This window comes from Drosophila pseudoobscura, chromosome X, assembly GCF_009870125.1.
Source record: "Drosophila pseudoobscura strain MV-25-SWS-2005 chromosome X, UCI_Dpse_MV25, whole genome shotgun sequence".
Taxonomy (NCBI): Eukaryota; Metazoa; Arthropoda; class Insecta; order Diptera; family Drosophilidae; genus Drosophila; species Drosophila pseudoobscura.
The window spans coordinates 48,724,161-48,745,687 of record NC_046683.1 but is presented as its reverse complement, the minus strand read 5'-3'; the positions used below and the strand labels follow the sequence as shown (position 1 = coordinate 48,745,687).

General features: G+C 44.7%; 7 protein-coding genes across 11 annotated transcripts; 4 read left to right on the top strand and 3 right to left on the bottom strand.

Annotated features, from left to right (window-relative positions):
* The first annotated feature begins 301 nt into the window (after positions 1–301).
* On the top strand, positions 302–1,039 carry Blos4 (biogenesis of lysosome-related organelles complex 1 subunit 4). The gene is made up of 2 exons (XM_001353609.3): positions 302–531; positions 592–1,039. The coding sequence occupies exons 1-2, from the start codon at positions 337–339 to the stop codon at positions 958–960; spliced, it is 564 nt and encodes a 187-aa protein (XP_001353645.3). The 5' UTR covers positions 302–336; the 3' UTR covers positions 961–1,039.
* Positions 1,007–2,720, bottom strand: LOC4812883 (sarcoplasmic reticulum histidine-rich calcium-binding protein). 3 transcript variants are annotated; one of them, XM_033384073.1, is made up of 3 exons: positions 2,593–2,720; positions 2,160–2,522; positions 1,007–2,024 (listed from the first exon to the last, which is right to left on the bottom strand). In XM_033384073.1, the coding sequence occupies exons 1-3, from the start codon at positions 2,602–2,604 to the stop codon at positions 1,134–1,136; spliced, it is 1,266 nt and encodes a 421-aa protein (XP_033239964.1). In that variant the 5' UTR covers positions 2,605–2,720; the 3' UTR covers positions 1,007–1,133. The 3 variants fall into 3 exon arrangements, with proteins under 3 accessions (XP_033239964.1, XP_015042988.2, XP_001353644.3); XM_015187502.2 differs by having other exon boundaries at positions 1,007–1,912; positions 2,183–2,522; XM_001353608.4 differs by having other exon boundaries at positions 1,008–2,522; positions 2,593–2,619.
* A 1,054-nt stretch (positions 2,721–3,774) lies between these two features.
* galla-2 (MIP18 family protein galla-2) lies at positions 3,775–4,553 on the top strand. The gene is made up of 2 exons (XM_033384074.1): positions 3,775–4,040; positions 4,099–4,553. Exons 1-2 carry the CDS (start codon positions 3,920–3,922, stop codon positions 4,446–4,448), a joined length of 471 nt encoding a protein of 156 aa, XP_033239965.1. The 5' UTR covers positions 3,775–3,919; the 3' UTR covers positions 4,449–4,553.
* Positions 4,516–6,483, bottom strand: OXA1L (OXA1L mitochondrial inner membrane protein). Its single transcript, XM_001353606.4, has 4 exons — positions 6,368–6,483; positions 6,078–6,221; positions 4,896–5,964; positions 4,516–4,835 (listed from the first exon to the last, which is right to left on the bottom strand). The coding sequence occupies exons 2-4, from the start codon at positions 6,159–6,161 to the stop codon at positions 4,657–4,659; spliced, it is 1,332 nt and encodes a 443-aa protein (XP_001353642.3). The 5' UTR covers positions 6,162–6,221; positions 6,368–6,483; the 3' UTR covers positions 4,516–4,656.
* A 2,626-nt stretch (positions 6,484–9,109) lies between these two features.
* LOC4813084 (larval cuticle protein LCP-17-like) lies at positions 9,110–9,766 on the top strand. Its single transcript, XM_001353605.4, has 2 exons — positions 9,110–9,215; positions 9,306–9,766. The coding sequence occupies exons 1-2, from the start codon at positions 9,204–9,206 to the stop codon at positions 9,735–9,737; spliced, it is 444 nt and encodes a 147-aa protein (XP_001353641.2). The 5' UTR covers positions 9,110–9,203; the 3' UTR covers positions 9,738–9,766.
* A 5,798-nt stretch (positions 9,767–15,564) lies between these two features.
* On the top strand, positions 15,565–17,443 carry Cpr67Fb (Cuticular protein 67Fb). 3 transcript variants are annotated; one of them, XM_033382565.1, is made up of 3 exons: positions 15,565–15,582; positions 16,881–16,920; positions 16,997–17,443. In XM_033382565.1, coding segments are annotated over exons 1-3 (399 nt in total). In that variant the 5' UTR covers positions 15,565–15,580; the 3' UTR covers positions 17,354–17,443. The 3 variants fall into 3 exon arrangements, with proteins under 3 accessions (XP_033238456.1, XP_033238457.1, XP_001353640.1); XM_033382566.1 differs by lacking the exon at positions 15,565–15,582 and adding an exon at positions 15,587–15,660; XM_001353604.3 differs by lacking the exon at positions 15,565–15,582 and having other exon boundaries at positions 16,769–16,920.
* Positions 17,444–18,204: 761 nt separating this feature from the next.
* On the bottom strand, positions 18,205–21,244 carry Aps (diphosphoinositol polyphosphate phosphohydrolase 1 Aps). The gene is made up of 4 exons (XM_001353603.4): positions 20,225–21,244; positions 19,427–19,525; positions 19,208–19,363; positions 18,205–19,139 (listed from the first exon to the last, which is right to left on the bottom strand). Exons 2-4 carry the CDS (start codon positions 19,523–19,525, stop codon positions 18,858–18,860), a joined length of 537 nt encoding a protein of 178 aa, XP_001353639.1. The 5' UTR covers positions 20,225–21,244; the 3' UTR covers positions 18,205–18,857.
* Positions 21,245–21,527: the final 283 nt, after the last annotated feature.

Here is a 21,527-nt window from a genome sequence, read left to right as displayed (position 1 = left end):
GTTCTCGGTTTTATCGAATTGTTTACAAAATAACGTTTTAGCAAAAAGGGCCAACAAAATGAATGAAGAGGAATTAAAAGTGTGTGCGGGATACTACGTTATTGTTGCTGTTCCATAGGATAGGGATTAATTATATGCCTATATATGCATATGTGTCGATCACGATACCCATTCTACGCAAAACAGCAAAATTTCTTTAAAAATACCTTTAAATTTGATGCACGCTAGAGCTGCGCGCCAAACGGTTTTTTACAATTTTGTATTGTACATTTAACCTCTAAATATAATTTCATGGTGCAAGGGGTTAAATAAAGCTGGTGGCTTTAGCTGTGGCCTATGTGGGTTAAATGTGTTGTTAAAATAATAATAAATAAAAGAGCTATTAAAATGACTGCGGAAATAAATAACGTGTCTCAGGACTATGCCAAGATCGTGCAGAGTGCCGATCTAGACAGAGAGATCAACCCACTGTGCACGAACATCGATGATATGCTGGCCCGCCTCGACGAATTCGAGACACTTCTTTCATCCGTAAGATATTGCAGCTAATTCCAGTTCCATTAAAGTGCAGTTAATTTTCTCGTTAAAAAGGTGCGTGCCGAGTCGAATGGGATCATGGCCAACCACGTGTGCAGTATTCTCAGCTTCAGCGACAACTTCGAGGAGTTGCGAACGCGCATCGACAATCTGGAGGTGTTTGTGGGCGCGGTAAGTGCGAATCTCAACGAAGTGGAACGCTCTGTGGATGTGGCAGAGCAGGAACTGAATGTGACGGACTACAGCCTGAAGGGACTGCTGTTCAAGCCCCTCAAAGCCAAGCTGACTGCCCCAGATCCCGCCGCCGCTCAGACCCTGCCCCGCACAAACCTCGTCGCCGGGGTTTTCCAGCCGGTTTCCATCTACAGCTCCGACGAATACTTCGGTGCCGCTGCCACACCAGAGGAGCCCCAAGTGGCGTGAGCCCCCACTTAAATATTTAGTGTTTAATTAGCAAAAGTCGTTTATGTAAGCGTGTAAATATTTTTTGTTTATTTTTCAATCTCCGTTTTTTTTATTTTCCTTATGAAAAACGTGATGGGACAGTTATCGGCACACCAGTTAAATAAGCAGGGGGGCAAAGTTGTGGCCTTGGCTTAGGCCTCGGCTTCCTTGCTCTTCTCCTTGCTCTCCTCAGAGCTGGAACCGGCTGCGGCGGCGGGCTTCTCCTTGTGGAACAGCTCGGCCACGGAAACGGGATGGTGGATGGGAATTGCCAACTCTGTGGTTGCCTTGTTGTTGGCTGGAGCAGAGCTGGACTTTATCTCAGTGGGTACTGGAATGTCACGCTGATGACGCTGCGCATCCTTGGAGTGGCCAGCGGCCAGTGCTTCTATGGCTTTGTGCAGCTCTTCGGCTTTCTTAGGATCGTGCTGCAGTCCTTCGTGGGCAGTTTCGGATGCAGGCTTTGAGGGAGCTTCGCGCCTCTGCTTGTGGTGGGCGTGGGAGTCTGGCTTCGCCGAATGCTGCTCCTCGCGATGATGGGATTCGCGATGCTCGGACTTTGAGGCCTCTGGCTTAGGGGGTGAGTTTCGCTTCTGCTTGGGAGCTTCGGCTGTGTGAGCGGATGCAGGCAATGCATGAGGGAGGGCATCCTTCTTGGGCTCCTCGTGATGTCCCTCTTCGTGATGACCTTCTTCGTGGTGAGCCTCACGCTTCAACTGCTTGTGGGCGTCGGCATGAGCATGATTATCCTTCGCCTCGTCCTTCTTGGGCTCCTCGTGGTGACCCTCCTCATGATGTCCTTCCTCGTGATCAGCTTCGCGCTTGGACTTCTTGTGGGCTTCGACTGCAGGAGCAGCTGCGTGCAAGGCATGAGTATGGGCATCCTTGGCGTCCTCCTTCTTCGGCTCCTCGTGGTGACCCTCCTCATGATGTCCTTCCTCGTGATCAGCTTCGCGCTTGGACTTCTTGTGGGCTTCGACTGCAGGAGCAGCTGCATGCAAGGCATGAGTATGAGCATCCTTGGCGTCCTCCTTCTTCGGCTCCTCGTGGTGACTCTCCTCATGATGTCCTTCCTCGTGATCAGCTTCGCGCTTGGACTTCTTGTGGGCTTCGACTGCAGGAGCAGCTGCATGCAAGGCATGAGTATGGGCATCCTTGGCGTCCTCCTTCTTCGGCTCCTCGTGGTGACCCTCCTCATGATGTCCTTCCTCGTGGTCAGCTTCGCGCTTGGACTTCTTGTCCTCATGCTTCAGGGGCTCGTGGGTCTGGATTCCAAGCGATTCCTGCTGGTGAAGGGGATTATGCTGCAGCAAATCGCGGGCCTTCACGCTGTCGGGTTTGGGGTGAGCAGTCTCATCCCGCTTCTGACGATGCAGGGTGGGCTCACTCTTCAGGAGGACAACCTTGCCGACGGGTTTGGGATCGCTGATCACATCCGGAGCGATAGGACTAGGACGAGAAAGAGCCTCAGTGGCTTCCTTGACGTTAGCCGGAGTTGTAGGAGCCGCATGGCAAGCGGCAAACAGGGCCAAGAAAATTACCTATAGATTGAAATGGAATATAATCATAGAGAAAGTTGTCTTTGAGGGCAATCTGCTGATGTTTACTTACAATCGACTTCATGTTCGTCTTCTGGGTGCAGGTGTGATGTGTTGACCGATGGGAAATTTCTCCCAAACTGTTGCTGTTTGCCTCGTGGGCAGCCTATTTTATGAGCGAATCCCATCCCAGGCGCCGAGCATCCCATCCCCAGCGACTGCTGCTGTTAACCAGTTTGTAATTCGGTGCTAATTGCCGCTAGATACACGCCAAGTGCGCGAAACCCGTTCCCATATGTAAATATGTATCATATATATTATTTTTCCACATTGATATGGATTTGTCTGGCTAATTATAAGCCGTGGAAATCACCGTCAAGTCCAGCAGCTCATCAAAAAGCAAAAACCTAGACAACAAAATGGGCTCAAGGCTTATTCAGAGTCTTACCCAGACCCAGATTTCGATACAGATACGGATACGAGATATAGATACGGATCGATCCGTTAGTCATCTGTTCATATGTTTAGCTGTTTAGCACAGAGTTGCAAAAAAAGCGAGCACTGCAGTCGTTCGTTGGAAGCACTTAAGTAGATGGGAGTTGGGGTAGCCAGCTAATTTCAAGTGCACATAAATAACTATGCAAACATTAATAGGATTGGATTTGCGAAGCGTCTATAATTACTGCCCTTTTACGTAAGTTGAACATTTTTGTTGACATTTAAGTGTAAATCTATCAATTTACATTTAATTTCCTGGAACGGTACGCAGTGGAACACATATCTGATTGATTAATAGATTAATTGGTCAAATTCAAAAGTATATTTAACAACAAAGAGTATAGAAACTTTCATACAAAGGTTCGTACTTACGTGCTTAATTTATTCCAATGGATTGCATTTTAATCCTTTTCGCTCATTAACTTTCAAACAATTTCTATTTGGCGCGCACCGCTGGTATCCAGTTGATAGTATCGGTAGCCGTTTGGTGGGACTGGCTCTTTTTAAAATTTAAAATTTCTAAAATTATGTGTGCAGGGCTGAGAGATCTATATAGCTATTAATATTCGACGGAACCAAAAAATTGAGCAATATGACGGAGAATGATTACCAATTGTAAACCAAGGGGGTATTTCAATTTTCCACCGGAAATAATGAAAATTGAATTTTAGCGCAGTTCAGGGTTCAATCAGCAATAGAAAATATTGCCGCCATTTACCTCAAGTCGATGAACTGTTTAAAAAGCGGGGGGTTAAGTGGGCTAAGTTCGATTTCTCATCGATATACGATTCCATGGTCCATACTTCACACTTCCTGTTTATTGTTTTGTTTTGCATCCCGATAGCTGAATTATATAAAATATATACTGATTAAAGCGTTTTGAAGCCCATAAATAAAGCAAAATGCCAACAGAAATTGAAAATATAAATCCCAATGTCTATGACAAGATTAAGGAGCGTGTGACGACAGCCAATGAAGAAGACGACAACGTTGCAGATCCCTTCGACAAGCGCGAGATTTTCGGTGAGTGCTGTGGAAATCCGATAAAGATTGGAATTGCTAAATAATGCTGTTGTTGTAGACCTCATACGCAACATCACTGATCCGGAGCACCCGCTCACGCTGGAGGAGCTGCATGTGGTGCAGGAGGGACTCATAAGCATCAACAACAAGCAGAATTCCGTTTTCATAAACTTCACACCCACCATCCCGCACTGTTCCATGGCCACGCTGATCGGCCTGTCCATACGCGTGAAGCTACTGCGCTCCCTGCCGCCCCGCTTCAAGGTCACCGTAGAGATCACCCCCGGGACCCATGCCTCGGAGCAGGCGGTCAACAAGCAGCTGGCGGACAAGGAGCGTGTGGCCGCTGCTTTGGAGAACAAGCATCTGGCCGAGGTAATCAATCAGTGCATCTCGGCCAGGGGCTGAATAAGCAACTACCCCTACCGCCTAACCAGTACATCCTCCCTCTACCCTACACTGTAGCTGTCCCATGTTTTTTTAGGTAATACAAATTATATTTTAGCAGCAAAACTTTCTGGGGTCATGAACTATGGGCTAAAAGGTAAACGTTAACAAAACACAGCGTAGCGGGGCGACTGGCGGATGACGACGCTGTACTCCATGGACAATCGGGTTATTCTTTGGGCGGTTCCTTCAACCGCATGTGCGGCTCCACAGTGGGCAGGGGCTTTGGCTTGGTGGGATCGTACTTGAAGGTCTTCACCAGCGGCCCTTTTCCAGCCTTGGCGAAGCGAATTTCATCCAGACGCTGTCGCTCCTCGATCTCCTTGGTGATCTTCATGTTGTCCCAGGCTGAAAGAGGATTTAAAGGTTACAATAGGTCGTCCTTTAGGATGTATTTTTGGAGCTTACACTCTTTCATGCCTCCAACGAATCCCTTCTTCTTCGTAGGCAGCGCACTGGGTGCATGCGTCAGCATCTTCTCAATCTTGAAGTATTCGCGAACTGAGGGTATACGCAGCACGGCCACCTGTCCCAGTGAGATGAAGTTACTGCATGCCCAATACGTTAAAATGGCCGCCGGGAAGTTCATTGTGAAGGGGAAGATGACAAGAGGCAGTGCTCGGAGCACATACTTCATCGTGTTCATGTTGGCGGCCGACAGGCGGGCGCTGTCCGTTCCGATCTCGATGGTCAGGTAGAGCGTGGCGCTGGTGATCAAAGGCAGTATATAGAAAGGATCGGCAAGGGTCAGATCTTGGAACCACCAGAGTCCGCCATCCCTCATGGAGTCGACAGGCGTATTGGCCATCTGACGCAGGCCCATGAAAAAGGATATGAAGAGCGGTGCCTGGGCCAGTGGCACAATCATGTTTTTCAGCGGATTCACACCCTTATCCCGCATGAACAGCATCATCTCCTGGGCGTAGCGGGCAGACTCAATGGCGTTACCCGACTGTCTGGCCTCCGTCATCTTGAGTTGCAGCAACTGCATCTGTGGCATGTTGTTGTTCATCTTAGCCGAGTTCCGTTGGGCAAGAATCACAAGCGGAAAGATGATTGTGCGCACCACAAGCGTTCCCACGGCGATGGCACCCCACCAGGGCAGCTCCCAGGTGCAGTGCAGGAACTCCATGCAGTTTTGTACGACACCCACGGGCGTCCAGCCTCCCAGTCCGATCGAGGCGAATGTGGCCTCTCCAGCAGCATTCAACACATCTGAAGACACGTCCTCCACGGAAAATGCGGGCGGGGTCGGCGCCTCAGGAATATCGGGCAGATCGACTATCTCCTTGGTGGAAACCGATTCCGGCAGGCCCCCGGTGCCGGTGCTGGCAAAGCGCAGAGCACTTGATCCCATCAGCGCTGGAGGCACAAGCTTTTGTGGAGGAACCAGACACATTGAGTGCCTGGACAGCTGGGCGCTCCAAATCCTGTGGCTGGCCAAGTGCATGTCTCTCCTGTTGGCGGGTGAGTTGTGCTATAGGGATGTGTCAAGATTAGTTGGTGTCCCTTCAATTCATAACAAGTTACCGCGTTTGCAGGTTATGTCATAGAGAACTCCATTCCGGCGCACCGGCTGGCGGCATTTACCTGTGTGGCCAAGCGGGCGGTGGCCGCGTTAAGTGCTGCAGCCGCATTAGTTGCCCGCCATAGCTGCATCCTGTTTACCAGCATCGTACAGTTTTAATTTAGCAAATTGTTAATTTCTGTTTTGCTTCGTTTTGCTCCGCAGGCCTGCGGAAAAGAGATGGAAGATGTAAATTCCAGTGTTAATGGCAAAACGGCGGCAGTCAGCTGTGTGTGTCACATCGCGCCACCTGGCGGCTGTGTTGCCGTTGGTTCTTTGGCGGTAAAAATTTGAATTTCAATCTTTGGCTTACTTTTCCTCTACGCTGTCAAAGTTTTTAATAGAATTTTGTTAAGCTGGAATTTAATGTTGACGTGAAAATGAGTTTTAATTGACAAACAAAAAGGTCTGATCTAGTTTTGAAAATTGAATCAATTAGCACAGCAATTTACGATTTGCTTTCGCTAGGCCATAAAAATATTTGCAAATTTTATGACTGACATCCCGGAAGGCCAACGGGTTCCTGCTAGCTATTGTCGTAAGCCAACGGAAAATGTTAAAAGTCAATGCGACATATTTGGCATACAAAATTATGTCACTAAAATGCTTCAGTTTCGCTCAAATTAATTGGTTAATATTCATTCAATTCGATACCCTTATCCATGGCTAAGGCCTCACTCGTTTGGCACAAGCATCCATACGCTTGGAAGTAGCCAGTAAATCTAGCGTATTGCCGACTCGAGCTGGTCTACTTCCACAGTCCATTTCTCATTATGAATACTGATACACATTATATTAAGATTGGGAAAAATAAATTATAAATCTCGACTCGTTGGAACGCCCTCATTTGAATAATGCTGAAACCCGAGAGATTATACACACATAGGTGTTCAAAATGCGAATTGGTCTCGACCCCAGAATCGGAGTGAATCGCCAAACCATTGACGCGCTTTGACATGCACAACTAATTTGTTTATTAAAGCAAAGGGGAAACAACAAATGCAAAGTCAAACACGAGAGATTTTATATCACTTAGAAACTAGTTTATTGGCTTTGAGTTAAATATGAGTTTTGCCTCTGCTGCGTGGTCGGCAGATGCATCTTTTTGTATACCAAATCAAATACAAAGAAGATGATCGCCACTAAGTAGCTACTATAGTCAAATGTCGAACGCATGATGAGAAGATTGACACCTTTTAAGGATTGAGAGATTTTAATACGATGATTTTATGGGGAAATGATTTTGATCTAAAAAGCCTACCTATACATTTCCCTATAATTTATTTTAATTTTTCCCGAATTTCCTCAGTGTTGAAGGTTGATTTTAAGTGCCAATCAATACCGATGCAAAATACGTGGGGAGATACGTAGATACCATACCCGTCACTTTTAGTTTTTTTTTTTATGAGGTAGCCAACATAAAATGTAATCAATTAATGAAACCCAATTTTTACATATTACATGGAACTGATAGGGATTTTTTTCGTATAAGCTTTCAATGCTCTTGTGGAGTACAAATCTTAAAACTAAACCTAAAGGAAATAAAATCAGTGGATAGTGGCACTATTATCATTTCTCATCGATCAGGTCGATGATTTCACTTTCCGTACAAGCCATAAAGTTAAATTTTATGACTTTCGTGTTCTCAGCGACGCGGCGGACAGACTTCTTCAAGGTCAGACTCAGACCGACCCCCTATGTTGATTTATGTCGTTCGCACATCACACCAACTATCATCAGCACAGTGGAATGAAAGTAGTTTGCAAAGGAATAGTTTTAGCCCGTACATATGTGAGCTTATGATTTATGCAAGCTGTACAATACTTTTTGGTATCTCTCTCAAGTGGAGGGGATCTCACGAGAGAGTGAAGAAAGAGGAACCACCTCCTCTGTTATGTTCATTTTTGCATTTCGTTTATCATCTTTCCGCCCAATGAACTATTTGATCAGAATAATACAATATTTGGTGGTTCCATTTTTCACTGCATTATCTCTCTCTCACCAGTCGATCTCGCACTACCTCGTGGAAGGAATAGCGTAGTCACTGCAGTTTCATTTGTTCCTTCTGGTTGATCTGACATGATCTAGATTCCGCTATTTGGCAACTAATATACCCCCATATACTCTTTGCATATCGAGTATAAAAAGGAGTTGCTAAGAAAGAAACCTATCCTTCCAGAGACTTAATTCCTTAATTAGCCCCATCCCATTTCCTCATCTCAATATCTGCAGAGCAATTGAGTGCAGATCACTGTGCAGGGCAGGCGCTAGAATATGGTATTTAAAATATAGCATTAAAGGTGCCGGTGCCGCAAGAGACACGAGACGTTTTGTGTCGATAGATGCATATGTAGATAGGGTTTTGCGGCTAAGGCGTTGGCTGGCAACGGGTAAATCCTGTTTGATATCTTATTTTGACTATTAATTAAGTATTAACTCAGTTTTATGGGCCAATTTGTTAAACGCACACATTTCAGCGCCTCTCGCACACCTGTGTATGTACGTGCATTACTAGTAAAGCTTCGTTCGGTTTGGCACTTGGCAACGGATGAACTGAGGGCTCGAGGGACGGGACGGAACGGGACGAAGAAGCATCGTAAAACGCGAACTGTAAAAGTTAAGCTTTTGGGCAGGCCAGGCCAAAAGTGGAACCATAAATTATGCTAAATACGTATTGGCACTACTCGTACGCTACATGCTATTTCAAATGCATTTAATTAAGTGTGTCTTTTTGGGTGTGCCGGGTAGGTTTTTCAGACTAGACCCAAACCCAGACCCGGACCAGACCTAGGCTAAGCGGCGACATTGACATTGCCGCATGTGGAGATACTTTTAACTTTTGCTCTTTGCAGCCCAGCCCACACACACACGCCACACTCTACTCTCGCAGCATGAGATGGAAATTGGAAGACATCGAGCCGCCGCCGATGCTCCAGTTTGGCCAATACTTTTGGTTGGCTTATTGTTATTTAGATGTGTTTCCTGCAGTCCGGCGTAAAAGTTGTTTGGGTGGATCGGGTTTCGTCGATTGAGAATTTGGATTCAAATCAGTCTGATGTTTGGTATAAAAACATTTGCAATTGGCCACAGAGTCATCATTCAGAGTATCACAGTCCCAGACAAACGAACTCCTCCTCACTTCTACCAAGATGTTCCGCTACGTAAGTATCCAGGATATTGGAAGAGCTCCAGCTCATGGAGAGCCAGAGATCAGCTAACCGAGTGCTCCTATCCAATCACATCCAAAACAGATGCTCGTCGCCTCCGCCGTCCTGGCCTGCGCCTATGCCGCCGCATCCTACAACACCGATGCCTCCGCTTACGTGGTGAAGAACAGCGCTGACATCCAGCCCGAGGGACAGTACACGTACCAGTACGAGACCAGCAACGGCATCGCCGCCCAGGAGTCCGGACTTGGAGGCTACCAGGCCACCGGAGGATACTCCTACTACTCGCCGGAGGGACAGCTTGTCCAGATCTCCTATGTGGCCGATGAGAACGGCTACCAGCCCCAGGGTGATCTGCTGCCTACTCCCCCACCAATCCCAGCTGCCATCCTGAAGTCCCTGGAGTACATCCGCACCCACCCTCAGTACCAGGAGCCACAGCAGCAGTACCAGCAGGTGCAGCAGCAGCAATACCGCAGCCCCGCTCGTTTCCAGAACAAGCGCGTCTACGGTTAAGCAGCGACTCCAGTCGTCATCTGCAAATGTTTATAAAAGCTTTATTACTTTTTTTTTTTGAAATGAATAAATGTTATTGAGGAGAAAACAAATTTGAAAAGTTGTTCAAAAAACGGTTCATGCACCGAAAACGGTGTCGCAAACGCACTTTCAGGATTAGATCCCAGGGTCCCCAGGTTCATGTCTTCTACCGCCGAACATCCTACACCCCACACCCTCTCTGGCCATAAACTGCTATGCCGCGATCGGCTCCTTATACCCCGTCAGGTAAAGTTATTAACTTATTATTTATTCATTTACTTTATTTAACTCTTCCTTTCATTTTACCAAGTAGCCCCTCTGGTGCCCAGGAATACCTCCAGCATGCCCGCGCCCACTTTTATGTTTATCATCGTTTACCACGGACTTCGCCCTTCTGATCTTCCAGTTCATATGAGCGAGTGTGCGCATGATTCTGCTGTAGTTCCTCGTCCTTTCGGGAGGTCCAAGGGATGTGCTCCCGGCTCGAAAGCTGTCTGCCCTGTTGCGGGCCATAGCCACTGCAGCAGGGACCAGTGATCGACGGCGGAATCGTTGGCTCCGAATCAAACACTGGGGCTCAGCTTCGAGGGGCGTAAGTGAATCAGTACATAATTGTGGACATGTTTTAAAATACATCTTCTTTCACATCACATCTTCGCTACGCTTTGCCACAAACCGAGTCGTATCCCACTTCCTCCGCCAAACGAAGTCCTAAACAAGCATTACCGAGGCGTATTCGGGACAGAACAAGTCCAATCCCAGCCAGACAGAACCGTATCCCAGCAGGACAGAAGCGCTCCCCTTGCAAGATCAGAACCCATCAAGACTTCGTCATCCTTCGAACTAGCCATCGACAACAAGGAATTTCCCTATACCAAACAAGGGAGGGGCCAAACGGGCTGCTAGACTCTAAAAATATGTCGTTGTTGTTAGGTTTAAGATAGATACAAATGTTTTCCACTAGTTTATTCATTTATACTAAGCTACGTTTTAATGAATAAAACTATTGAAAATCATCCTTGCTGTATTCTGTATTGGCGAAACTATCCCGATTACAAAAAGTCGTGGCACGCCCAGATCGGCTCTCAAATTGCGGAGGAAACTCAATTTTTTTGATTGGGGAAAAGGTCCTTGGTCCTTGATCCTTGATAAGGACTTCATTAAATCAGGGACATTTTATCGATCACAAGAAGCCATCGCTCGACCAGATCGGGCCACAAATAGCCGTAAAAACTAATTATGTATGGTTGGTGTTGTTGGAGTCCTTACCGAAGGATCAAGGAAATTTTTCAGATCACGGCGGGCCATGGCACCTTACGCTCAGGCCACAAAGAAAGGAGAAACCAAGATATATATGTCTGCAGAAAATATCCTTGATCCTTGGTCCTTGATAAGGACTCTATCAGATCAGAAAATTCTTTCCGAACACAGGAAGCCGTCGCACGCCCAGATCGGGCCATAAATAACGGAGAAAAAAAACTGGCTTGTAATTTGTTATTTTAAATGTAGTTCAAGAAATCACCGATAGGTGCGCCACCGTACATAAAAAGTTTTTATTAAAACAAAGCTCGCGTCAAATGGCTGGGATACCAGGCGAACAGAAATCAGCAGCAAGCAACTTTAGAAAATGAAAAAAATGGTGCATACTTTTGGGGGCTCCAAAATTAAAAAATCGGCGACCTTCTGCTGATTTCTGTTCGCCTGGTATCCCAGCCATTTGACGCGAGTTACATGACTACATTTAAGAAATTAAAAATTACAAGCCAGTTTTGTTTTCTTCCCTATTTGTCGCCCAATTGGGACATGCGAAGGCTTCCTGTGTTCGGAAAGATTTTCCTGATCTGATGGAGTCCTTATCAAGGACTAAGGATCAAGGATATTTTCTCCAGCCATATATATCTTGGTTTCTCCAATATTTGTGGCCCGATCGGGACGACCGATGGTTCCCTGTGTTCGGAACAGTATCCTTAGTTTAATGCAGTCCCTATCAAGGACCAAGGATCAAGGATATTTTCTGCAGACATATCTTGATTTCTCCTTTATTTGTGGCCTGAGCGAAAGGTGCCATGGGCCGCCGTGATCTGAAAAATGTCCTTGATCCTTCGGTGAGGACTCCAACAACACCAACCATACATAATTAGTTTTTACGGCTATTTGTGGCCCGATCTGGTCGAGCGATGGCTTCTTGTGATCAATAAAATGTCCTTGATTTAATAAAGTCCTTATCAAGGATCAAAGACCAAGGACCTTTTCCCCAATCAAAAAAATTGAGTTTCCTCCGCAATTTGAGAGCCGATCTGGGCGTGCCACGCCATTTTGTAATCGGTATAGTTTCCCCAATACAGAATATAGCAAGGATGATTTTTCAATAGTTTTATTCATCAAAACTAAGCTTAGTATAAATGAATAAACTAGTGGAAAACATTTGTATCTATCTTAAACCTAACAACAACGACATATTTTTAGAGTCTAGCAGCCCGCGTGGCCCCTACCTTGTTTGGTATAGGGAAATTCATTGTTGTCGATGGCCAGGTCGAAGAATGACGATGTCTTTATGGGTTCTGATCTTGCAAGGGGTGCGCTTCTGTGCTGCTGGGATACAGTTCTGTCTGGCTGGTATTGGACTCGGTCTGTCGTGACGACGCCTCGGTAATGCTTGGATACGACTCGATTTGTGGCAAAGCCCTCTGTGAAGGAAGATATATTTTAAAATATGTCCACAACTATATACTGATTCACTTACGGGTCTCGAAGCTGAAGCCCAGAGTTTGATTAAGCGGCGTATGAATGGACGTCATGGCTGGCTCATGATGACGCAGTTTTAGCAGATTGCCAGAGTAGAAGATCATGTGATCTAATCCAGAAAGTTCGCTTGCGACATGTTCGGTGAATACTGTATGGTTAGTGGCAGGACCAATGGCATTCTAAGAAAAAGGTAAACTTATATTGTCAGTGAAATTATATTACTCATTTTTATTTAAATATGGTATGGCTTACGAAGACTTGGAAAATCCTGCTCTGACTACGAAGTGCCCAATAATAATCTATGAATGATTGACGCTGTATAGCCAAGTTATAACGCATAGAAAAAAACAGTATTTTAATGATTTTTCCAACCAAAAGTTTGGGAGGCTATATCTCGGAATATAATCAGATCGGCGAATTACCTACTTTCCTAGGACCGTGGGGATCCAGCCTGTCGAACGGCATCAAAATCTCGACTACGAAAATGAGGCCGATTTTTAGCAAATTCAATGATGGTTACATCATGATTTTTTGCGAAAATCGTGATAAGCTGGATGTCCTTTTTTCTGATGCCATTCGATTGACAGGACTCTTCTGATCACGAAAAGACATGAAGCGCCCTGATCGGCCGCTCTGTAGCCGAGATATAGCTTGCGGAAAAAACCAGTATCTTAAAGATACGCAAATCACAATCTTCGGAAGGCTATATCTCAGGCAAATAGGGCCAGATCGGTGAAGGACCGACTCGGCCAGGATCGCAAGGATCCAGCCTGTCGAACGGCATCAAAATCTCGACTTCGAAAACGAGTCAGATTTTTGGCAAATTCAATGATGGTTACATCATGATTTTTTGCGAAAATCGTGATAAGCTGGATGTCCTTTTTTCTGATGCCATTCGATTGACAGGACTCTTCTGATCACGAAAAGACATGAAGCGCCCTGTTCGGCCGCTCTGTAGCCGAGATATAGCTTGCAGAAATAACCAGTATCTTAAAGATACGCAAATCACAATCTTCGGAAGGCTATATCTCAGGCAAATAGGGCCAGATCGGCGAAGGACCGACTCGAAAAAAAGATACGCAAATCACAAACTTCGGAAGGCTGTATTTTAGACAAATAGGGCCAGATCGGCGAAGGACCTACTTTCCTAGGACCGTGGGGATCCAGCCTGTCGAACGGCATCAAAATCTCGACTACGAAAATGAGGCCGATTTTTAGCAAATTCAATGATGGTTACATCATGATTTTTTGCGAAAATCGTGATAAGCTGGATGTCCTTTTTTCTGATGCCATTCGATTGACAGGACTCTTCTGATCACGAAAAGACATGAAGCGCCCTGATCGGCCGCTCTGTAGCCGAGATATAGCTTGCGGAAAAAACCAGTATCTTAAAGATACGCAAATCACAATCTTCGGAAGGCTATATCTCAGGCAAATAGGGCCAGATCGGTGAAGGACCGACTCGGCCAGGATCGCAAGGATCCAGCCTGTCGAACGGCATCCAAATCTCGACTTCGAAAACGAGTCAGATTTTTGGCAAATTCAATGATGGTTATTTTTTGCGAAAATCGTGATAAGCTCGATGTGAAGGACCGACTCGGCAAGGATCGCAAGGATCCAGCCTGTCGAACGGCATAAAAATCTCGACTTCGAAAACGAGTCAGATTTTTGGCAAATTCAATGATGGTTATTTTTTGCGAAAATCGTGATAAGCTCGATGTCCTTTTTTCTGATGCCATTCGGTTGGCAGGACTCTTCTGATCACGAAAAGTCATGCCACCCTTAGATCGGCCGCTGTGTAGCCGAGATATAGCTTGCGGAAAAAACCAGTATCTTAAAGATACGCAAATCACAATCTTCGGAAGGCTATATCTCAGGCAAATAGGGCCAGATCGGTGAAGGACCGACTCGGCCAGGATCGCAAGGATCCAGCCTGTCGAACGGCATAAAAATCTCGACTTCGAAAACGAGTCAAATTTTTGGCAAATTCAATGATGTAACCATCATGATTTTTTGCGAAAATCGTGATAAGCTGGATGTCCTTTTTTCTGATGCCATTCGATTGGCAGGACTCTCCCCATCACGAAAAGTCATGCCACCCTTAGATCGGCCGCTGTTCAGCCGAGACATAGCGTGCAGAAAAATCCAGTATTTGCATGATGCGTAAATCCAAATCTTCCGAAAGCTATATCTCAGACAAATAGGGCCAATCGCTGTAGCAGCAGCCCCATCAATAACAGATGGAACAACAGCCACGCGGCACCATTATGGCGGATCCTGCAGTAGCAGGAGCTCCGGGACTCTCGAGGACGCCGCCCACGCGCTCTCTGGCGATGCAGGAGCGGCGACAGCAGGACTGCAGTCCCATACCACGTTGTCAATCAGGTAAGGAATCACCCTCTCTCCCTGTTTGTAAATCATTTACATAATCCTACTCCTTTGTCCTTTTGCAGGTGCCTCTCCTGCTTCGATGTCGGGATCTAGCAGCGCTAGACACCGCAAGACGGCGGAGAACGGCAGCCTAACCTCCGTCCAGAGCTCCGGCTGGGACTCGAGAGTCACCTTTCCGGAGCGGAATTTTATTAATATTCTTTTAATTTTATTATGCCGTTTTTTTTTAATATTTTCTTTGGCCGCTTAAAATGGGTCACACTGTTGACGATCAGCTGGTAGTGTGCCCATCAGCGGCTGTGGTATGGTCTCACTGGGAAGGGCGAGCGCGCCGTATTGTTTGAATTTGAATTTCAATTTATTACGCTGAGCGTCAAAATTCTCCGAAGCCGAACCCAAGCTGCGTTTATTGTTTCGATATCATTACGAAGAATTTTGATTTCTCCTTATTGTTGATAGAACGAACATGTATGGCTTATTAATTTAAGCTACTATAAATAAACATGCACCAGCTGCATGTGCAGCTGCAGCTAAACATGGGCAGTGCAAAGTACCGACCAGCCATAAGAGACTCAAGTTCTGGGTACCCGATACTTGGTAAAAGCAAACAATTAAACTAAAGGTTTACAGGTACCGCTGTTAGTATAAACTGGCACCCGGTCGGACGATCACCGTAAGCACAAGAAATGTGAGCTATGGATAAATACAATTTTCAACTAAACTTTGAGTAACAAGGTGATAAAACAGGAAAAAGAGGAGGAAAGAGGTATTTAGATCAGCTAGATTCAAGTTTAATTGTGTTTCAAATAGTTCTTAAGCTTGGGTTAAAGTGTTAAATAAATCAATAGCTACCCGTGATAGCCTTTAATTTACATACGGTTTGTATACTCTTAAAGGTAGAAGGTCAACAAATCCATATATTTTCGGTATCGGACAATTACTCCACCAATTACTATATATATGAGCATAGCAAATGTATTTACATACTGGTCGACGCAAATGAATGATGTTTTTCTTTATAGCCAACAAAGCTTTTCCTCAAGCAACAAGTCATCCGTCACAAATCTCTTGCTATTTTGCGTTTTGTTATGGACATATCTAAGAGTACTAATTCTAGTTATCAAATGCAATGCTCTGTCTACTAATTAATGCGATGATCTGAATTTCGGCAGCAGTTCGTTCGAATTTACGATGACACTCGAATGTGTTTCACGTCTACGTCGCAGCACTGGGGCTCTCCAAAGCAAACGTTTGGATTCCGATGCGGATTCGCATTTGCATATCATTAACAACAAAAGCTGCTAATCGAATGACAGCCCAAACGAACTTCTCTTGGCGCCTAGCGAATGATATTTTAACGCTATGAATACCCTAGCAAGAGAGAGAGACTTTCAAATATTAAAAGAAGTCAGGAAATCGTCTTGAATCGGCGGGCATAGAGATGATGTAAGGGTATCCAAGCTTCGCTTAAGGGAATCCTTTTGAGTCTTTGATCTTCGGATAACAATTCATAAATTTATTATGAATTTAAGTCAAGATTAGATAAGAATGGAAGCATATTCATTGTGTGTGGAATCTTCAGCGGTAAATCTTCATCTCCATCTGTGATTTGTTAAGTAGAATGCGGTGCGGTATAGATCATGATCACCTGCTGTTGGCTTTGGCCCGGCTTGCTGATCTCTGTTCGAAAACAAAACAAAAAACACGGCCATTAGGCGAACAGCAGGGGAATGAACGTAACGCTCGTAAAACTCGGTCAAATTCATATTCGAAATGCGCGAATTTATTAATAATACGGAGCACTAAAGCCTCCAAGATCAAATGTGAACTGTGGAACATCTATGACTTATTGTTGTTGTTGGTGTAGGTGTAGGTGTAGGTGTAGGTCAGTGATCGTCCCCAGCTTTGGTATAAAACGGTCTCTCGGATTTGTTTTCGACATCAGTATCAACTAAAGCAACGTTCCGCTTGGATTCCCCTACACAGGTTTCAGATTTCGTATCAAACTTCAGCCATGTTCAAGATCGTAAGTATCGTTTAGTGATAAGTGATCCCCGAATGCGATAATAGAGCTAATCAGCGAATTTCAACCGGATTTATAGGCGCTAATCATTGCCCTCTTCCTGGTGGCCGTCACTTGGGCCGCAGATGAGTCACAGGCCACCATAACCAAGTACGAGAATGAGATCAAGAACGATGGCAGCTACAATTGGGAGTACGGAACCTCGAACGGCATTCAGGCCAAGGAGAGTGGTGTGGGCAGTGCCTATGCGGCAGGATCGGTGGCGTATACGGCTCCCGATGGACAAAACATTCAGTTGGAGTATACTGCCGACGAGAATGGATATCAGCCAAAAGGTGCACATTTGCCAACGCCGCCACCTACTCCCGACTACATTCTGAAGGCTCTGGCGTACATTGAGGCTCACCCTTTCACCAGGATTCAGCTCAGGACTTAGATGATGATGATGCATCTTCTAATCTGTTAGCTTTAATTTAGCACAATTTTTTTTTGTATATGAAATAAACATTAGATTAACATTAGTGGAGCTTGTTTTGTTTTTTTTTTCTTTATTTGTTGTAAATCATTGAATAATTGCAACAATTCTGTGATATAATTTAGCATTCCGATTGAAATATTTCCTGCTCAGATTAGTTTGCAACTAATTTATGAATACATTCAAGAATTGGATCGAAATCAAAGACTCAAATTGCCATAATTCAAATTTCCCTTCCGTTTGGTTGCGCGCTTTTTAAGTGCCAAAATAAAATCATTATCGAAAAAATGTTACATAAAATTGTTCATTTAACGCGTTTTGTTATGTGTTGTGTTTGTGTGTCTCTTGTATCTCTTAAATCACATTGAAATCATGCCGCATAACCACTCCACTCCACTGCCACTCGTTGTGTGTGTGTGTGTGTTGGTGTTATTATATTATCATAATTCATAATTATTATTATTATTGTTGTTATCCATATTTGAGTATGGTTTTTATATGCTTTTGAAAAGTACAACGTGCACAGTATCTTAGTAGTTTGAATTAGTTCTTAATATGTTTGTTGTTGCTTTGCTTTACTGCTGCTGCTGCTGCTGCTGGCTCTCTTCTCAACTAATTTCTCACGCTTTGTTTTTTTGTTTTTTTTACAATAAGTTAACGTTTATCTTCATTTATGTATATATATATATTCTTGCATAGGCAACTGGTTGTTAATTATAATAAGGTTCTCTAATGATTCATTCTGGTGACAGAAAACATCTTGTGTGTGCTGGCCTTTGTGGCAGATCAGATTCAGAACGAAATACATTTCGTTAGTGGTCGCTTAAATATGTTTTATTGTTGGTTTTTCTTTAGGCCGCTTAGCATAATTGTTTAATCATCAGTTAATCAAGTTTTGTTAGCATTTCCAATTGGTATTTAAATCAATTAAGATGCCATAATTTTCGAGTAAATTATAGAAAAGAGTAGAAAAATCTAATAGATATTTTGTTTTGTTTTGCTTTGTTGTTTTAGTTTTCTCTAGTTTTAGTTTTAGTTTTTGCAAAAAGTGCTATTCGCTCAAAAATTATTATATGTTCTTGTTTTGTTAGTTATAGATCTTGAATTACATTTAATTATTTAGATGCTTTACTCATCCTCAAACTCACTCTCTCTCGGTTTTGGAGAGTACAATCAAGTAAATTTAGCTCCATTACAAATTACTAAAGACATAAATGAACTGTTGGACTTAAAAATAGGTTCAGGGATAGGCGGATTGGAGGCTGTATGGGAGGGTGTGAGGCTGCGTGAGGTTGTGGATAACATATTGCTTAATCAACATAATATATTAACTGCCTGTCTATTTGTAAACTTCCAAAAATGTCAAAATGTGCGCGGGATTGAAGAATAGTTAGAATCGATTTTTCGCGATAGGATGTTGTGTGTGTTTTGGAGGATAGGTGTAGTAAATTGTGTTTATGGGTGTTTATGCCGTTGTTGGCGATGCAGCTGGAGATGTGGCCACATTGGTCAACTTGGGCGGATGCGTGGCATTCACCACACGATTCGTGTTGTCCCGAGTCTTCGAGTGCTGCAGCTGCATCAGATAGTGCTGCTGCGTTGGCTTGTGCAACGCCAGACGGGACAAGGCATCGTCGATCGTGAACCACTGCCGCTTGCGTCCAATGCTGCGCGAGTCTTCCCATTCTTCCAGCTCCTTGGTCACATTCATGACAAACACTTCAGTCCGATGCATATGATCGTTATTCTGCGAGGTGGAAGACATTATATGAATTCTATTCGAATATTAGTTCACCTATTATCGCAAATGCAAACCTCGAATACACCCAGACAACGACCCAGACTGCCAACAACACCGGCCTCCTCGAGCACCTCGCGTACAGCGGTCACAGAGGGCTCTTCCTCGGGCTCCACGCCACCACCTGGGACGATCCAAAGCTCAGGACGCCGCGAGGAGGTGACCAGAAGTACCTAAGGAGACAGTCAAAGATATTTTGATTTTACTATGATACATATCCAAAGCTTCACACTCACCTCTGCCTCGTTTTCGGCCCGCACACAAATGCAGGCAGCCCGTCGCCTGAAGCCATCCTTGTCGTAGATCCGCGTTGAGTTGGGTTTCTCCTTGACCATCTGAAAGCAGCAGCAGCAAGAGTTGATGAGTCCGAGGCACATAAGATTGGGAACTAATTTACGGTCCAACCCTGAATCCCCATATTTCTGCCTATTCCCAATGTCACTATGTGCGCTTAAAAATAATTATGGCTGATAAACGTTCGCACCAAAACCTCTTAATAAATCATTTTATGGCCGTTGACTTTAATTTGAATGTGCGCGCACATGAGAATCGTGATTCGGATCTTATCAGATGGGGAGATTGTCCCTGGCTAGGCCAATCGGCAAATTGCAGCGCCAGACCCAAACACAGGCGCTGTAGAGCTTATCAGTCCCGTCCCGGTTCCAGAACCAGTCAGGGTATCGGTCACTTTTCGCCAAATCGGCCTGTCATGGAAAGGTACACACATTTCCAATGGATAATAGTTGGATGTGAGGGGTAGAGTGTGTTAACATAAAAGCGCTCTTACACTACGACACAATCTACCAATATTTTGAAATAGTCAGAAAAACTAGTCCCCATCCAGTGTCGATACCAGTAGGGTATTTTGCGGAAGAGCACATCAGTGCAAGGGCACTGAGCGAAACAGTAACAGAATAACGGATCACGAATAGCGCATCTTTAATCGGATAATTGTAGGGTATTTACTAGTCGCGCACCACTTTCTGGTAGTGCTGCAACATCTGGGAGGGATTGGATTCTCGGGGGCTGCTTACTTTTCCAAGTTGTGTAAGTACGCTGGGGGCAAACGAACGTACGCTGATAGCAGCAGATGATGACTTCTTAGGCACTTTTAATTCTCCGCCTCCGTTATCTCACTCTCTCTCTCTCTATCTGTCTCCGTCTGTTTTGTGCTGCAACAAGTGTGTGTGTGTGCTTGTTGGAGGCGCGCAGGTGTTGTATTGGGGAGCCGGTCGCCGCTGCTGCTACTGCGGCTGGTTGCTGATCTCGTGCCGCTTCTGCAGGCACGCCTCGCGCACACAACGGAGGGAAAACGGGCAAAAATGCACAAACAAAATATAAACGACGACAATTCTGCGCTCGGACGTCACACAAATTCTGTCGCTGTAGTGGTGGGTGTCGCGTGTATGTGTTTCGTGGTGTCTGTTTGTGTGTGAAGTAATAACGCAAAAAAAAGAACGGTGGAAAGCGAAGAGAAGGGGAAAAGTGGGAGAACAGAAACTTGTTGAAATTAAACGAGAAAAAAGAACAAAATGAAGAAGGAAATAAAGCGCAGACAGGGCAGAATTATTTAACTACTGTGCAAAGATTGCATGTTGTTTTTGTTGGTTGGTTTTGTGTGTGTGTCTGGTATATGTGATTTTGGATTGGTATTACACGAGGGCTGATGTCGGTGTGTGCGGTATGGTATGCGTGTGTGTGTTGCAGTTAGTCGCTTTCGTCGTCTCTTTGTCCTGGTTATCCGCTTCACCGCCGCGGAAGGGTGAAGTGACGAGAAGGAGGACGAGTCAGTAGTCGGTAACGATCTTCTCGCTTTTCACAAAACTTTTCGCTGCAATTTTTGCTTCTTCTTTTGGTTTTGGCTTTGCTTTTTTTGGTGTCGTTGCCGACGCACAAGTGTTGCCTTATCGGCAACTTTCCATTGCTCCTCCACTTTCTGCGGCCGCTGCTGCGGATGGATGGGGATGTTCGATACGGAACGATACACGATGCACTATACAGTTAGAAGTTAATCACTTTTCACTTACTCGTTTAATTTAGCTTATCGTATATCGATAAGAAATCGAACTTAGCCCACTTAAGCCACCTTTATTTAAATAGTTCAACTACTTGGGCTAAACGGCGGAAAAATTTTATCGATTGTAACTTCTTATTGAGGAATCATGCCATCTTTCCTCTGAACTTAAAAAAAACACTATATCTTTCACCTGGACTGCGATAAAATCATTAAATTTGTATTATTTTCGGTGGAGTATTAAAATACCCCCTTGGTTTACAATGGGTTAATCATCTCCGTCAAGGATTAGAAACCATATTGCTCAATTTTGATCTTCCGTG

Coding starts and splice junctions, on each gene's coding strand:
- Blos4 (XM_001353609.3), top strand. CDS start 337: ATGTGGGTTAAATGTGTTGTTAAAATAATAATAAATAAAAGAGCTATT. Junction 532..591: donor TCGAGACACTTCTTTCATCC/GTAAGATATTGC, acceptor CTCGTTAAAAAG/GTGCGTGCCGAGTCGAATGG.
- galla-2 (XM_033384074.1), top strand. CDS start 3,920: ATGCCAACAGAAATTGAAAATATAAATCCCAATGTCTATGACAAGATT. Junction 4,041..4,098: donor CGACAAGCGCGAGATTTTCG/GTGAGTGCTGTG, acceptor CTGTTGTTGTAG/ACCTCATACGCAACATCACT.
- OXA1L (XM_001353606.4), bottom strand. CDS start 6,161: ATGCTGGTAAACAGGATGCAGCTATGGCGGGCAACTAATGCGGCTGCA. Junction 5,965..6,077: donor CCGCCCGCTTGGCCACACAG/GTAAATGCCGCC, acceptor ACATCCCTATAG/CACAACTCACCCGCCAACAG. Junction 4,836..4,895: donor CGTTGGAGGCATGAAAGAGT/GTAAGCTCCAAA, acceptor ATCCTCTTTCAG/CCTGGGACAACATGAAGATC.
- Cpr67Fb (XM_033382565.1), top strand. Junction 16,921..16,996: donor CTTCAGCCATGTTCAAGATC/GTAAGTATCGTT, acceptor CCGGATTTATAG/GCGCTAATCATTGCCCTCTT.
- Aps (XM_001353603.4), bottom strand. CDS start 19,525: ATGGTCAAGGAGAAACCCAACTCAACGCGGATCTACGACAAGGATGGC. Junction 19,364..19,426: donor GGGCCGAAAACGAGGCAGAG/GTGAGTGTGAAG, acceptor CTGTCTCCTTAG/GTACTTCTGGTCACCTCCTC. Junction 19,140..19,207: donor GTTGTCTGGGTGTATTCGAG/GTTTGCATTTGC, acceptor TCCACCTCGCAG/AATAACGATCATATGCATCG.